This window comes from Pantherophis guttatus, chromosome 2 (genome assembly GCF_059756535.1).
Source record: "Pantherophis guttatus breed Tessera chromosome 2, ASM5975653v1, whole genome shotgun sequence".
Classification (NCBI taxonomy): domain Eukaryota; kingdom Metazoa; phylum Chordata; class Lepidosauria; order Squamata; family Colubridae; genus Pantherophis; species Pantherophis guttatus.
In genome coordinates this window covers 264,405,479-264,423,447 of record NC_142064.1, presented here as the reverse complement: position 1 = coordinate 264,423,447, position 17,969 = coordinate 264,405,479, and the positions used below count along the sequence as shown (strand labels likewise).

The window sequence follows — 17,969 nt, the reverse complement described above, 5'->3', positions numbered from 1 at the left end:
GGCAAAACTCACTTAACAAATTCCTCACTTAAGAACATAAATTTTGGACTCAATTGTGGTGGTAAATTCAGGATTACCTGTAACTGAGGACTGGAAAAGAGCTGATGTGGTTCCCATCTTCAAAACAGGTAAAATAAACTCGTCCAGGAAATTACAGACAGATCAGCCTGACATTAATACCTGGTAACATCTTGGAAAACATATCCAGGCAACAAATCTGTGAACACCCAGAAGCAAACAAGTTATAACCAGTAGCCAACATGGGTTGATCAAAAACAGATCATGCCAAACAAACTTTATTTCATTCTTTGACAATTAGTGAACCAGAGAAATGCTATAGAAAGTGAGTTTCTAACTGCTTGACAAATCGTACTAAACGTGTAATCGTCAATGGAGCTAACCCCACATGGAAGGAAGTAAGCAGGCCTACAAAGCAGGAAAAGGAGGGAACCACTTCCAAAAACCTTTGCCAAGGAAACTGAAAGGCCAGGCATCAAGACTGACCCAAAGGCACCAAATACGAAGCTAAGTAGCGTCACGTTTCACTTTTTCACTTGGCTCAGTTGCAAAGGTCGGCTGCTAGGAGTCGAAAACCTCTCCCAAAAGCCTTAGTAGAGAATGGACAGGCGTGTTTTACCACCTCCTGTCGCTAGATGGCGGTCAGGCAACGTCTGTGCCTAGAAAGCCATCAATTCAATGGTGCCATCCCTGATTGCGCTTAAAAAAGGAGTTTTAAACCATTGAGTACTGCATTGCTAGAAAGGATGGAAGGAGAGGAGAGGCGCAGAGGAACTTCCTCTTCCGGATGACTGATGGGAGGAAGTTGGTGTGCAGAGCGGCTTTTCTGCTGTTTCCATGGTCGGAGCAGCAGCTGGCAGGTGAGTGGAGGGCTGCAGGTGGGAGGAGAGTCTTGTTTTGCTTCCATTTCTAGCTAACAAGCACCGTGTTTTCCTATTAGTGCCCCCATCCGTGTATTCACCAGGTTCAACTGTGCTTAACCCAGCACTTTTTAAAAACTAGCTATTGAATGTTTTGACTGTTCAGTTTTATTTACTTATTTATAAAATGTATTGGCCACCAACCTTACCATGACATAACTGTGGGCGGCTTAGAGGCAGAAAATAATACATACACATTAAAATCTAAATAAATTGTAGGAAGAAAAATCCGGTCGGGTTCCAAGCCAGGAGAAAGGAGCTGGAAATAAAATGCTTAGTGACACAATTGCAGTCAGTAAGTGAGGACTACTTCAATTGGGATGTCACCAAAGGGGTTGTGGAAAGCATTTTCTGTCTTTACTTGGAGTTCATGGCTTCCATGGGCATAACTGGTGCTTGAAATCTTGCAGAGGCTTTAGGCATCATTTGATCATTTAAAGCCCCCACATCTGTCAAGTTAGTGTCATGCAGATTGTCAGGTGTGGCTCAATAAAATAAAAGAGAGTTCAAGTGTGTTTGTTGATAAGCGAACACATTTCTTCACCTTAATAAAGATGGGTCCCTCCTAAGAAGGAAGAAACCCTGAGCGTAGTGAAAGGCAGATATTTATACATTTCTTTGCTTTCACTTCATTACATAAGAGGCAGCTGGGACACGACAGATAAAGTATAGAAATATAGAAATAATAAAAATTATAAAAATAGGCAAGCATGCCTTCTATGATTTTGGTCATGTGCCTAACAGATAGGCTAGTGGTTTCCTGTGAACCTTTCCATGGCCTCAGGAGACTGTTGAGTCCTGAACTTCGGCTCTTAGAGCAAACATCAAATTGATCAGATTCCTGATTAATAATAATAATAATAATAATAATAATAATAATAATAATAATAATAATAATAATAATAATTTTATTTATATACTGCCCATTCTCCCGAAGGACTCAGGGCAGTGTACAGCCAGAATTAAAATACAAATATACAAATATATAATATCCTAGTTAAAATTAATTAAAATCATTAAATAATTTTGGCTGAATTTTAAAACCCAAAATTAAGACCCAAGTTAAATTCAATCAATTTGACAGCCCCGTTTGTTGGAACAGTAGGGTCTTGAGGGCACAGCGAAAAACCCAGAGGTCAGAGATGTTACGAATATCCGGGGGCAATTCATTCCAGAGGGCAGGAGCTCCCACAGAGAAGGCTCTCCTGGGTGTCGCCAGCCGACACAACTTGGCTGACGGCACCCTGAGGAGTCCCTCTCTGTGGGAGCAAACTGGTCAGTGGGAGGCTGTTGGTGGCAGAAGGTGGCCGCATTCTGGACCAGTTGGAGCCTCCAAGTGCTCTTCATGGGGAGCCCCATGTAGAGAGCATTACAATAGTCCAGACAGGAGGTGACAAGGGCGTGAGTGACCGTGCGCAAGGCATCCTGGTCAGAATTCACATTAGCACAGAAGGTATGATGGAGATATTTTTCAGGCTTGAAAGACATTGATTTTCTCCATATTGTAGGTGTCTGTATTATTTCTCTCTGAATATGTATATCTCCAAATGCATAATCTCTCCCCAGGACTTCCAGATAAACAGTCATGTGAAAAAAAGTACACTCTTCTTGACTTCTATGATTATATATATTGGGACATAGTAAAAATCAATTGGTCCTTAGAAGTTCTTAAAGGTAGGTTAATACAACCACAAGAGAACAACAACACATGACATGTTACATCAGGTCATCTTTTATTTTATAAAAAGAAAGCCAAAACAGAGATGTGTAAAAAAAGTATGATTTAATAATTTGGAGAACCACCTTTAGCAGCAACAACTAGAAGTAATTCTATTCTATATGACTTTAATCAGTCTCTTGAGCGTTGTGGAGGAATTTTGGCCCATTCTCCTTTACAACATTGCTTCAGTTCATTGAGATTTGTGGGTGTTTTTTTATGCACAACTCTCTTGAAGTCCCGCCAATTGGGTTGAGGTCTGGACTTTGATTGCCATTGCAACACCTTGATTCTTTTCTTTTCCAGCCATTCTGTTGTAGATTTGCTGATGTGTTTTGTGTCCATTGTCCTGTTGCATAATCCTATGTCAGCCAAGCTTTAGCTATTGGACAGATGGCCTCACTTTTGACTCTAGAATACTTTGGTACCACTTTGGTCTGGTCAGTGTTCCAGAAGTCATGTGATTTGTTCAGATGCAACTTTGCAAACCTCAGCCGTGCTTCTATGACTTTTTTAGAGAAAAGAGGGTTTCTCCTCACAACCCTTCCAAACAAACCATACTTGTCCAGTCTTTTTCTAATTGCACTGTTATGAATCTTAACATTTAACATGCTAACTGAAGCCTGTAGAGTCTGTGATATAACTCTTTGTTTTTTTAGTAATTTCTCTGGCCATTGCATGGTCTGGCCTTGGGATGAATTTTCTTGGATGTCCAGTCCTGGGAAGATTGGCAACTGTCCTGAATGTTTCCCATTTCCTCTCTGTAGCAGCCCCTCAAATATTGGAAGACTGCTATCATATCTCTCCTGGTCCTTTTCTTCAGTACACCAGCCATGCCCAGTTCTTCATATGTTTTAGTCTCCAGTCCCCTAAGCATCCTGGTTGCTCTCCTCTGCACTTTTTCTTCCTGCCACCGGTAGCCTTCCATCGCCCGGTCCGCTTCCACAGAGTTGGCCTCCTTAGGGTACATTCGGCTAGACAATGTCGACTGGTGACCCCTAGGGGGAGAGCCTTCTCTGTGGGAGCCCCTACCCTCTGGAATATGTTACCCCTGGAGCTCCGGATAATCCCAGACCTCCGAACCTTCCGTCGGGCCTTGAAGACCTGGCTCTTCCAACGGGCGGGCCTGGGTTGACTCTAAACTGATTTTGTAGCTTTTAAAATTCCTAAATCTTACATTTGAATTTGTATTCCCACGTTTAACCTTATTTATTGGATATTCTCCTTGAATTTGTCTTTTAACTTTTGTATTTTCTGTTCTTAGTGTTGTGAGCCGCCCTGAGTCCTTCGGGAGAAGGGCGGCATACAAGTCCAATACATAAATAAATAATGCATTTTTTTGATCTCTTGCCACGTTTTAAGCAAAGGTCCTCTAATAATGTGGCTTTGAAAATATCCATGATGTTTATCTCTTCCCTCCCATAAGAATGCATGCCAGCCTCTTTGTAGGTCAAACCCCTCTAATGTTAATATCCTTTTGTTTTTAAATTCTATCCAATTTCTTATCCAAATTAGTGATGTTGCTTTATAGTATGTTTGCCAATCTGGTAGTCCTAATCCGCCTTTCTCTCGTATGTCCTGGAGATGTTTTAGTTTGATTCTTACTTTCTTGCCTTATTATTTATTTATTTATTTATTTATTTATTTAATTAATTTATATCCCGCCCTTCTCCCCGAAGGGACTCAGGGGGGTGAACAGCCGAGAATTAAAATAATATACAATATAAAAGTTAAGATAATTAAAAATAAATTAAATTAAACGGCCTCCACAATTTAAAATCCCTAGCTATACAATTAAAAAACTAACCCATAAAACCTATTCAGGCCAGTCCGGCTTGCTGAAATAAAAACGTTTTCAGGGCCTTAGAAAGTGCGGAGATCCAGAATCAGCCGTATTCCAGGAGGTAGCTCGTTCCAGAGGGCGGGTGCTCCCACAGAGAAGGCTCTCCCCCTGGGGGCTGCCAGCCGACATTGCTTGACCGACGGCACCCTGAGGAGGCCCTCTCTGTGAGAGCGTATTGGCCAGTGGGAGGTTATCGGTAGCAGAAGGCGGTCTCGTAAATACCTTGGCCCTAAGCCATGGACTGCTTTAAAGGTGAGAACCAACACCTTGAAGCGCACCCGGAAGACCACCGGGTGCCAGTGCAGCTCGTGCAGGAGAGGTGTTATATGGGAGCGCCATGTCGCTCCCGTAATCACCCGCGCGGCCGCATTCTGGACCAGTTGGAGCCTCCGGGTGCTCCTCAAGGGGAGCCCCATGTAGAGAGCCTTGGCGTAGTCCAGGGGAGAAGTGACGAGAGCATGAGTGACTGTGCATAAGGAATCCCGACTCAGAAAGGGGCGCAACTGGCGTATCAGGCGAACCTGATAAAAAGCCCCCCTGGCCACGGCCGTCATGTGCTCTTCTAAAGACAGCCGTGTGTCCAGGAGGACACCCAAGTTGCGAGCCCCCTCTGTGGGGGTCAATGACTCGCCCCCAATAGCCAGCGATGACACCAGCTGGCTATATCGGGATGCCGGCATCCACAGCCACTCGGTCTTGCAAGGGTTGAGTCGAAGCCTGTTCATCCCCATCCAGACCCACACGGCCTCCAGACACTGGGACATCACTTCAAGGGCATCGTTGGGGTGATTTGGGGTGGAGATGTACAGCTGAGTGTCATCAGCATACAAATGGCATCGCACCCCAAATCCACGGATGATCTCACCCAGCGGCTTCACATAAATGTTGAACAGGAGTGGCAAGAGGACCGACCCTTGTAGCACCCCACAAACAAGACGCCTCGAGGTCGACCTCTGCCCCCCTGCCAACACAGACTGCGGTCGGAGAGATAGGAGGAGAACCACCGCAACATGGTGCCTCCCACCCCCAATCCAAATATAGCAATCCTTGCCAAATATAGTCTGCAATCATTTTATTGAAGTCTTTGAAAAAATCTTTTCCTGGGCTTATCGGAATTACTTGGAATAAATATAGTATTCTAGGTAATACATTCATTTTAATGGATGCAATTCTTCCTAGAAATGATAGCTGTAACTTACTCCATATTTCTAGGTCTTTTTTTTATCTGTTTTGCCAATTTATTCTAATTATCCTCCCTAAATGTTGACCCTTTGTTGGAAAGCCAAATTCCTAAATATTTTACTTTTTTTACTATTTGTATTCCTAATTTATCTTCCAATTCTTTTTCCTGTAGGTTTGTAAGGTTCTTCGTTAATGCCTTTTGTTATGTCCTTATAAGGACATCCGCCAGGAGATTGGTCACTTCCACCGGTGGGAAGTTTGAACAGCTGTCATTGGCTGGCTGGCTGGCCCAAGCAGAATATAAGGAGGCTCGGGAGCCACTGCCAGCAGTCTGTTTTTCACCATTCTAATAAAGAGCTGAACGGACCAGTGCTGAGTCGCTTTTCTTTCCAGCGCCGATCTAACACTGGCGACGAAGGACTAGAGAAGAACCAACGAAGAGCTGCAAGTCAACTGCCACCTTAAGCAAAGAGCTGAAGCACGAGGTAAGTCACTACCATGTCTGGACCACAAATCTCAATGGCTCCATTCAACCCGAGCACTGAGAAATGGAAGTCCTTCATGGTTCGCTTCAGGCAGTTCCTGGCAGGAAGCGGCTTCACAGACCTAGATGACAGCAGAAAGAGGGCTCTCTTCCTGGCGCACTGCGGGTCGGAGGTCCTGGAAATGGCCATGGACCTCGTGGCACCGCTGGATATCTAGCAGATGCCGTGGTCCGAGCTACAGGAAGTGCTCCAGGACCATTACGCCCCAGTAAGCACGCCTCTGGCCAACCGATTTGACTTCCACCAGAGAAATCAAGCAGAAGGAGAATCAGTCAAGGAATTCGTTTCAGCGCTCCGGAAGATCACGGCCAGCTGCGAATTTGAAAACGTGGACGTTCAGCTGCGGGACCGCATCGTCTTTGGCATGAGGGACAGCACAGTACAGAAAAAGCTCCTCAGCCGAAAGAAAGTGTCCCTAAAAGAGGTCATTGAGGAAGCCACAGCCGCCGAGTCCTCTGATAGGGCAGCAGCCGCAATGAGAAGATCCAAGGGGATCCACAAGGTCCGCAGGAACCCACAGCCATCATCGGACGAGACCTCCACGGGGTTGGACTCTGACTCTGAGATGGCCATCCATAAGGTCACAAGACTCCAACGGCGGGAAAAACCCCAAGATGGTGGACGGGAGGAACATTGTCCCAGCTGCAAAGGGGACCATCCTCGCGCCAGATGTCGCTGGCGGGGTGCAACTTGCAGACGCTGCCAGAGGAAGGGCCACATTGCGGAAGCCTGCAGGGCAGCAGAGCCAAGTTTTGAGCCTCCCAGACCCACGGACCGCGAATACCAGAGGACATCCAAACGGTCCCAGTATCCGCGGCGAGACGGCGACAGCCACCCCAAGAGCAGAGGGATCCACCAGACAACAATTGCACACGCTGCAGCAGAGGGGTCCGACAAGTTCCACGTGACCATTTACGTGGAAGGGGCCCCATGCCCCATGGAAATAGACTCAGGCTCACCGTACTCCATCATAGCCTGGGACCAGCTAAAAAGACTTCAACCGCGGCAATCCAGGAAACAGCTAGAGCCATTCTAAGCGAGGTTGGTGGATTTCGGAGGGCACTCCATCGGCATCCTGGGAATGGACCAACATCTGGGTGAAGTTCAAGGACTTCGAAGGACGCCTCCCCATCGCCGTCGTCAAGGAAGCCCGTCCAACCCTACTAGGCGTGGAGTGGTTCAAGCCCCTAGGGCTCACGATTGGCGGAATCAACAAAATTCAGGCTAGCGCAGTTGACCAGCTCTTAGAGGACTTCAAGGACGTCTTCGATGGGAGCCTAGGTAAATTTCTGGGGAAACCCATTTCTTTCAATTTAGACCCCAAAATTGTACCCATTCGGCTCAAGCCCCGCAGAGTTCCATTTGCCCTCAGACCTAAGGTGGATGCCCAGCTAGATAAATTAATTGCCCAGGGCATTCTGGAACCGATTGATCATGCGGCATGGGAGACCCCCATTGTGACTCCCATGAAGCATGATGGATCTGTGCGCATCTGCGCCAACTATAAGTGTACCATCAACCGGGCACTGCCGCAGAGCGCATATCCCGTGCCAGTGGTGCAACATCTGTTGCATTCGCTTGGCAGCGGAACCATTTTCGCGAAACTGGACCTGGCCCAGGCTTACCAGCAATTGCCAGTAGACGAAAGGACTGCGGAGGCACAAACAATCGTCACACACAGGGGGGCTTTTAAGTGCAACCGTCTCCAATTTGGAGTCAGCGCCGCCCCGGGAATTTTTCAATCAATGATGGAACGCCTTCTCTAAGGCATTCCTGGGGTGGTACCTTACTTCGACAACATATTAATCTCTGGAAACTCGGAAGCCCAACTGATGGAACGGCTCAGGCTTGCCCTACAGCGGTTCCAGGCGAAGGGCCTAAGAGTTAAAAGGGACAAATGCGTTGTTGGGGTCCAGGAGGTCGAGTTCCTGGGCTATCTAATCGATAGCAAGGGCATCCACCCCACCAAAAGCAAGGTCAGGGCTATACACAAGGCTCCAGCCCCCAAATCAAAAACGGAGCTTCAGGCCTTTCTGGGTCTGCTGAATTTTTATAGTGTTTTTCTGAACCAGAAAACCACCGTTGCTGAACCACTCCACCGCCTGCTAGGGAAGGCGGTACCCTGGAAGTGGGAAGAGGAAGAAGAGGCAGCATTCCGGAAAATCAAAAGTCTTCTCTCCTCCGACAGCGTCCTCATCCAATACCATGAGTCGCTCCCACTGATCCTGACCTGTGACGCCTCACCATATGGAGTCGGAGCTGTCCTCAGCCACCAGGTGCCCAGTGGCACCGAAGCCCCCATTGCTTACTTCTCCAAAACCATGTCATCAGCGGAGCGGAACTACAGCCAGCTCGATAAGGAAGCCCTCGCCATCATAGCCGGCATTAAATGCTTCCATGAATACCTGTATGGAAGGTCATTTACAATTGTCACCGATCACAAGCCTCTACTTGGACTGCTCGCCGGGGACAAGCCAACGCCACCCTACATGTCGCTCAGGATGACACGCTGGACCATCTTCCTCTCCGGCTATGCCTACAGACTCATCCATCGCCCCGGCAAGAACATCGGCAATGCTGACGGCCTCAGCAGATGCCCCCTGTGAGAACCAGTCATTGACCCGGCACCTACCCTTGGACTTCACCACATAGACAATGATCAGACGTGCCCGGTGTCATCTGCAATGGTGGCGAGCTACACACTGAGGGACAAGACCCTCAAACAGGTACTCTCATGGACGTTGAGGGGTTGGCCAACCGGAAGAGTGGGCGAAGAATTCACCCCATTCATACGGAGGCAGCACGAACTGGCCACCATGAACGGCTGCCTCCTCTGGGGTGACCAGGTCGTGATCCCTCCCACACTACAGAAGAGCACCTTAGAAACCCTCCATAGCGGCCATCCGGGCATAGTTCGCATGAAGGCGCTGGCACGGAGCTACGTTTGGTGGTCCACCTTGGACAAAGACATAGAGGCGTGGATCGCTAGTGTGACCCGTGCCAAGCGACGAGACCAGCACCCCCTCAAGCCCAGCCGACTGAGTGGGAGCAGCCCAGTGGCCCGTGGTCAAGAATACATATCGACTTCGCGGGGCCAATGAACGGAAAGTCCCTCCTCATCGTCGTGGATGCGTTCTCAAAATGGCTGGAGGTCATTGCGATGCCGTCCACCACGACAGAGGCCACCATCAGGGCACTCCGCCGCCTATTCGCCACACACGGGCTGCCGGACATCCTGGTCTCCGACAATGGCCCGCAACTCACAGCCAAGACCATGGAGGATTTCCTGGCAAGCCAAGGCATCCGGCATGCCCTCATCGCCCCGTACAGGCCAGCTGGAAATGGACAAGCAGAAAAAATGGTACGGCTCACGAAGGACACACTCACCAGGATGGGCCCAGGAGACTGGCAGGAACAAATCGACAAGTTCCTGCTGGCACAACACATCACACCGCACGCCACAACGAAGAAAAGCCCAGCCGAGCTTCTGATGGGGAGAAGGCTCCACTCACCGCTAGATAGACTCCATCCACAGTACAACCCGAAAGACAAGCCGATTAACTCACCACCGACGCAAAGCTTCGCTAGCGGAGACTTGGTGTTCGCGCTCAACTTTCAGGGCCAGCCGAAATGGATCATGGGTCGGATTGGGAGAGTGACGGGCCCAAGATCATACGAGGTGGAGCTGGATGATGGCCGGTCATGCAGAAGGCACATCGACCAACTCCGCAAAAGGGTGAGGGGAGTCGAAGAAAACCACCCCGATGAGGTAGGACTGCCACACCGAGACGAGGTAGACCTACAACACCCCGTCGAGGTAGACCTACCACCCCCCAGTGAGGTAGGCCTGCCATACCCAGACGAGGTCGACCTACAACACCCCTGCGAGGTAGGCCTACCCCACCCCCACAGGGTAGGTCCGCAACCTCACGGCGAAGGGGACGACCGCCAGCAGCGCAGCCAGAGCCCAGTAGGCCAGGGCCGACCCAGCGGAACGAGGCACCAAGCCAAAGGCAACGATGGCCAGCGACCCTCTGAAACATGGCATCACCAGTATCAGGACGAGGTAGACCAGGGACAACCTGACCCGGAAAACCAACACCAATCCGACCGAGTCGACATCAGCCAGCCAGACGAGGGAGACCTACACCAGCACAGTGAGGTAGGACATCAACCATCCACCCCTCCGTGTCCACACCAACCCGGCAGAGTCGGCCACCACCACCCCAGCAATGTCGACTGGCGCCACCACACCGAGAGGACCCAACGCCAGCCCTGCAGCTGGGGGGGCGACCCCGCCACAATCGACCGGGGAAGCCCACAGAAGCAAGCCAGAGACCAAAAGAAACAACCAAGGGTCCTACCGGGATTCAGCTGTCCAGTCCGATTCCGCGACGAACGACAGGAACTGACCCAACATCATCCTGGCAGCGATGAGGTAATCCACCAGCCGTGGGGCGAGCCGGCCACTCCAGCTGGAGGCGCTAGGCGAGGCCCCGCACACTCAATGGCCGATTTCCGGGACTGCCCACTGGGGAGACGAGTACCAGCAGGAGCCAGCCCCGTCGGGAGCAGCACCGGAGAACGAACTGTACCGCGCAGGTCAGGTAGGACCATTGTCCATCCCGCCTACCTGCGCGACTACGTGACTCACGCCACGGAATGATTGACTGAGGACTAAGAGGGGAGGGGTGTTATGTCCTTATAAGGACATCCGCCGGGGGATTGGTCACTTCCACCGGTGGGAAGTTTGAACAGCTGTCATTGGCTGGCTGGCTGGCCCGAGCAGAATATAAGGAGGCTCGGGAGCCACTGCCAGCAATCTGTTTTTCACCATTCTAATAAAGAGCTGAACGGACCAGAGCTGAGTTGCTTTTCTTTCCAGCGCCGATCTAACACCTTTGTTTTTTGTTTATTAATTTTTAGTCCGGCCACTCTTCCATACTCTTCTATTTTAGCCAACAATTTTGTTCCTGTTTGTGCTGGTTGTTCTAAGATGAATACCACATCATCTGATAAGTAAATTCATAAAATTCAATGAAAGAGAATGTACTTTCTTTTTCACTTGACTGTATGTGAAAATAACCGCTTGCACTGCTAAGAATTTGTGATTGACCGAGTCAACAAGGGAATTTCATCATTGAATGGATATTCGAACTTGGATCTGGGTAGTCTTCCATGTGTCATGATTAATGTAAGAGCTTCTTTGAGTATTGTGGCATGTTTGCTTTTTCATTGTAGTGTAACCCTTTTTTCTTTTTTTTCTCATCTTCTGCAGCCATTTTGTGCACAATTAAAGATACATTTTTATTTGAATCTTATAGACAAAGAAGATGGCAATGAGCACTCTGGACAACTGAGGATAACAAGCAACATTGAACACCAAAGCAAGTCAGTCCAGAAATCAAAATATTTTACATTTCCTTCAGAGTCACACAATTCTTTTCTACCTAGGGAAACAAGAGAAAATCAGGAAGAGATTTCTAGCTGGGAAAAGCAGGGTGTGAAATTCAAGCATACATTACATGAAAAGTCAAGGGAGATTATTTTTCCATTGGACAAAAGAGGGAAATATCTGGAAGTTACTGGGGAGGATAAGGTCAATTGCAAAACCACGTAGAGCAGACAGAGTTGCAGGCCCACTCTGGGAGGAAGAAAACGGCTTGAATAAAAGCACTGCTAAACAAGGGATCATCCATATTTTTGACCTCCAAAGGAATATGAGTTGTGGAAAAGCTACATAGATGTGCATGTTGTGGGAAAGATACAACTTGTAAATCACAGCTGATTATGCCTGAGAGGATCCCGACTGGAGAAGAGCCATACAATACTCTAAATGTGGCAAAACCTCTGATCAGAACACCTCCATTGTGGTTCTTGGAAGGACCCACACAGGAGAGAAGCCCTAGAAGTGCTCCCAATGCAGTAAATTCTTTAGGAAGCATGGCAACGTGGACTGACACCAAGGAGAAACTGTTTGAATGTCCTGATTGTGGGAAATGTTTCTGCGATAATTCCAACCTGGTGATACACCAGAGGATTCACACAGGGAAGAAGCCCTTTAAATGTCCTAATTCTGAGGATAGTTTAAGTCAAAATTCTTACCTCATTTCACACCAGAGCACTCATACAGGAGAGAAACCATTGGAATTTCCTGGTTCTGAGAAAAGTTTCAGTCAGAATTCCAGCCTGGTGACACACGAGAGGATTCACACAGGAGAAAAACCCTTTGAATGTCCTGACTGCGGGAAAAGTTTCCGTCAAAATTTCAACCTGGTTCAACACCAGAGGATTCACACAGGAGAAAAACCCTTTGAATGTCCCGATTGTGGTAAAAGTTTCAGTACCAATTTCAGCCTTGTAACACACCAGAGGATTCACACAGGAGAAAAACCCTTTAAATCTTCTGACTGTGGGAAAAGTTTCCGTCAGCATTCCAACCTCATCGGCCACCAGAGGACTCACAGAGGAGATAAACCCTTTGAGTGTCCTGATTGTGGTAAACGTTTCAGTCACAATTCCAGCCTGGTGAAACACCAGAGGACTCACACAGGAGAAAAACCCTTTGAATGTCCTGACTGTGGGAAAAGTTTCAGTCACAATTCCAGCCTGGTGAAACACCAGAGTATTCACACAGGAGAAAAACCCTTTGAATGTCCTGACTGTGGGAAAAGTTTCAGTCAGAATTCCAATCTGGTTCGACACCAGAGGACTCACAAACGAGAAAAACCCTATGAATGTCCCGATTGTGGTAAAAGTTTCAGTACCAATTTCAGCCTCATGACACACCAGAGGATTCACACAGGAGAAAAACCCTTTAAATGTCCTGACTGTGGGAAAAGTTTCCGTCAGCATTCCAACCTCATCGGCCACAAGAGGACTCACACAGGAGAGAAACTGTTTGAGTGTCCTGATTGTGGTAAAAGTTTCAGTCACAATTTCAGCCTTGTAACACACCAGAGGATTCACGCAGGAGAAAAACCCTTTAAATGTCCTGACTGTGGGAAAAGTTTCAGTCAGAATTCCAGCCTGGTGAAACACCAGAGGATTCACACAGGAGAAAAACCCTTTGAATGTCCTGACTGTGGAAAAAGTTTCAGTACCAATTTCAGCCTTGTAACACACCAGAGTATTCACACAGGAGAAAAACCCTTTGAATGTCCTCACTGTGGGAAAAGTTTCAGTCAGAATTTCAACCTGGTTCAACACCAGAGGATTCACACAGGAGAGAAACCCTTTGAATGTTCCGATTGTGGTAAAAGTTTCAGTACCAATTTCAGCCTTGTAACACACCAGAGGATTCACACAGGAGAAAAACCCTTTAAATGTCCTGACTGTGGGAAAAGTTTCCGTCAGCATTCCAACCTCATCGGTCACCAGAGGACTCACACAGGAGAGAAACCCTTTGAGTGTCCTGATTGTGGTAAAAGTTTCAGTCACAATTCCAGCCTGGTGAAACACCAGAGGACTCACACAGGAGAAAAACCCTTTGAATGTCCTGACTGTGGGAAAAGTTTCAGTCACAATTCCAGCCTGGTGAAACACCAGAGTATTCACACAGGAGAAAAACCCTTTGAATGTCCTGATTGTGGGAAAAGTTTCAGTCAGAATTCCAACCTGGTTCGACACCAGAGGATTCACACAGGAGAGAAACTGTTTGAATGTTCTGATTGTGGTAAAAGTTTCAGTACGAATTCCACCCTGGTGAAACACCAGAGGACTCACACAGGAGAAAAACCCTTTGAATGTCCTGACTGTGGGAAAAGTTTCAGTCAGAATTTCAACCTGCTGAAACACCAGAGTATTCACACAGGAGAAAAACCCTTTGAATGTCCTGACTGTGGGAAAAGTTTCAGTCAGAATTCCCACCTGGTTCGACACCAGAGGATTCACACAGGAGAGAAACCGTTTGAATGTTTCGATTGTGGTAAAAGTTTCAGTACCAATTTCAGCCTTGTAACACACCAGAGGATTCACACAGGAGAAAAACCCTTTGAATGTCCTGACTGTGGGAAAAGTTTCCGTCAGCATTCCAACCTCATCGGCCACCAGAGGACTCACACAGGAGAGAAACCCTTTCAGTGTCCTGATTGTGGTAAAAGTTTCAGTCACAATTTCAGCCTTGTAACACACCAGAGGATTCACACAGGAGAAAAACCCTTTAAATGTCCTGACTGTGGGAAAAGTTTTAGTCAGAATTTCAACCTGGTTCAACACCAGAGGATTCACACAGGAGAAAAACCCTTTAAATGTTCCGATTGTGGGAAAAGTTTCCGTCAGCATTCCAACCTCATCGGCCACCAGAAGACTCACACAGGAGAGAAACCCTTTGAATGTTCCAATTGTGGTAAAAGTTTCAGTACCAATTTCTGCCTTGTAACACACCAGAGGATTCACACAGGAGAAAAACCCTTTGAATGTTCCGATTGTGGAAAAAGTTTCAGTACCAATTTCAGCCTTGTAACACACCAGAGGATTCACATAGGAGAAAAACCCTTTGAATGTCCTGACTGTGGGAAAAGTTTCCGTCAGCATTCCAACCTCATCGGCCACCAGAAGACTCACACAGGAGATAAACCCTTTGAGTGTCCTGATTGTGGTAAAAGTTTCAGTCACAATTCCAGCCTGGTGAAACACCAGAGGACTCACACAGGAGAAAAACCCTTTGAATGTCCTGACTGTGGGAAAAGTTTCAGTCAGAATTCCAGCCTATTGAAACACCAGAGGATTCACACAGGAGAAAAACCCTTTGAATGTCCTTACTGTGGGAAAAGTTTCAGTCGCAATTCCAGCCTGGTGAAACACCAGAGTATTCACACAGGAGAAAAACCCTTTGAATGTCCTGACTGTGGGAAAAGTTTCAGTCAGAATTCCAGTCTGGTTCGACACCAGAGGATTCACACAGGAGAGAAACCGTTTGAATGTTCTGATTGTGGTAAAAGTTTCAGTCACAATTCCAGCCTGGTGAAACACCAGAGGACTCCTACAGGAGAAAAACCCTTTGAATGTCCTGACTGTGGGAAAAGTTTCAGTCACAATTCCAGTCTGGTGAAACACCAGAGGACTCACACAGGAGAAAAACCCTTTGAATGTCCTGACTGTGGGAAAAGTTTCAGTCAGAATTCCAACCTGGTTCGACACCAGAGGATTCACACAGGAGAGAAACCGTTTGAATGTTCTGATTGTGGTAAAAGTTTCAGTACAAATTCCACCCTGGTGAACCACCAGAGGACTCACACAGGAGAAAAACCCTTTGAATGTCCTGACTGTGGGAAAAGTTTCAGTCAGAATTCCAGCCTGGTGAAACACCAGAGGACTCACACAGGAGAAAAACCCTTTGAATGTCCTGACTGTGGGAAAAGTTTCAATAACAATTGCAACCTGGTGAAACACCAGAGTATTCACACAGGAGAAAAACCCTTTGAATGTCCTGACTGTGGGAAAAGTTTCAGTCAGAATTCCAACCTGGTTCAACACCAGAGGATTCACACAGGAGAAAAACCCTTTGAATGTTCCAATTGTGGTAAAAGTTTCAGTACCAATTCCAGCCTTGTAATACACCAGAGGATTCACACAGGAGAAAAACCCTTTAAATGTCCTGACTGTGGGAAAAGTTTCCGTCAGCATTCCAACCTCATCGGCCACCAGAGGACTCACACAGGAGATAAATCCTTTGAGTGTCCTGATTGTGGTAAAAGTTTCAGTCACAATTCCAGCCTGGTGAAACACCAGAGGACTCACACAGGAGAAAAACCCTTTGAATGTCCTGTCTGTGGGAAAAATTTCCGTCAGCATTCCAATCTCATCGGCCACCAGAGGACTCACACAGGAGAGAAACCCTTTGAGTGTCCTGATTGTGGTAAAAGTTTCAGTCACAATTCCAGCCTGGTGAAACACCAGAGGATTCACACAGGAGAGAAACCGTTTGAATGTCATTTCTAGTGTCCCATTGTAAGTCCAGCTGAGATATTGACTATTTAAATTGATTAAATTAAATAGAATTTGCCTGATTTTTTGTAGGCAAATATGCAGTGGTATTAGATGCAGCAGAGGAAAGAAAAAGTTGGAACATATTACTTTGATAATGGCTATCTTGCTTTCAGCATAAGAAGTTGCTGGATATTTATTTTTGTAAAAATTTGGCTATTATGTAAAAAACTTTTTGGGAGTGTTCTTTGCATTTTTGTGATGGTGGATGATAGAAATGCTATGTGCCAGGAGTCCCAGCCTTTTTCTCCCTGTGTGCCCCCAGCATCTCTTGGGGATTGGAGCACTGAGATTATAGTTAAAGAGATTGTGCTTCTTCATATAAGGAAAAAACAAGCGGAGAAGAGACATCAGGGCTTTTTTTCAACGTTCTTCTTTTTCTACCCTGTTTCCCCCAAAATAAGACATCCCCTGATAATAAGCCCAATTGTGCTTTTGAGCGCATGGCAATAAGGCCAAGCACTTATTTCAGGATTCAAAAAAATATAAGACAGGGTCTTATTTTTGGGGAAACACGATTACAGTTCCAGAAATTCAGTGCACCAAGCATGTCTATTCAGATTGTGTCAAGAATGAGGCATGCAAGTGGAAGAAACCATATGAATAGCAAATATATTGGGGGAGTTTAGGGCAGTGAGAAAAGCAATGTAAAATTTCAGATGTAAAGGCTGTTCTGCCTTGCAGGTGACCTTCATGGTTCAAAAGCCAAAAGAAGCAATTTGATTGAAACATGTCAGTTGCTACATATTCCTTTTCTCCCCAGATTTTATTCCATTTGTGGTACATGCTTTAAAACTGGTTCTCCTTCCTATGAGGGTGGCTTCACTGTGATTCTCTTGACTGTTTTTCACACAACCACTGCAGCAACCCCATGGTCACATGTTCAAAATTCAGGTGCTTAGCAAAACACCCATAATTATAATGATGGTTGCAGTGTCCCAGACTCATGTGATCCTATTTTGTCACCTTCTGACCAACAAAGTCAACAGGGAAGCCAGATTCAATTAACAACCGTGTGACTAATTTAACAACTTCAGTGATTCACTTAACAACTGTGGCAAGGAAAGTTGTAAAATGGGACAAAACTCACTTAACAGATGTCTCACTTAGCAACAGTGAAATTTTGGGCTGAATTGCGGTATCAGAGTTGGAAGCGACCTTAGAGGTCTTCTAGTCCAACCCACAGGTCAAGACAGGAGACCCTATTCCATTTCAGACAAGAGACTGTCCAGTCTCTTCTTAAAAGCCTCCAACCGAAACCCTGTCCTTTAATGCCGCTGAAGCTCTTGGGATCATTTCATCTGGATCAATCGTCATATCTGGATCCGTTCCAGTCGGGCTTCAGGCCTGGGTACAGCACGGAAACGGCATTGGTCGCGTTGGTTGATGATCTCTGGAGGGCTCGGGACAGGGGTTGTTCCTCTGTCCTAGTCCTATTAGACCTCTCAGCGGCTTTTGATACCATCGACCATGGTATCATGCTGCACTGGCTAGAGGAGTTAAGGGTGGGGGGCACCGTCCTACGGTGGTTCTCCTCCTTTCTCTGTGACCGGTCGCAGTCCGTGTTGACAGGGGGGCAGAGGTCGACCCCGAGGCCCCTTGTGTGTGGGGTGCCACAAGGGTCGGTCCTCTCACCCCTTCTGTTCAACATTTATGTGAAGCTGCTGGGTGAGATCATCCGTGGTTTCGGGGTGAAGTACCATCAGTATGCTGACGACACTCAGCTGTACATCTCCACCCCGGACCACCCCAATGAT

The 17,969-nt window shown here is 47.1% G+C and overlaps 1 protein-coding gene across 1 annotated transcript in view; it reads left to right on the top strand.

Annotated features, from left to right (window-relative positions):
• Positions 1–16,394, top strand: part of LOC148115759 (uncharacterized) — a 38,596-nt gene extending 22,202 nt beyond the window's left edge. The window contains 6 exon segments of the mRNA XM_087885240.1: positions 6,383–7,129; positions 7,329–7,506; positions 7,993–8,827; positions 8,990–9,267; positions 9,405–10,832; positions 11,951–16,394. Coding sequence (XP_087741366.1) covers positions 6,383–7,129; positions 7,329–7,506; positions 7,993–8,827; positions 8,990–9,267; positions 9,405–10,832; positions 11,951–16,167 — 7,683 coding nt within the window. The 3' untranslated portion in view covers positions 16,168–16,394.
• The last annotated feature ends 1,575 nt before the right edge of the window (positions 16,395–17,969 follow it).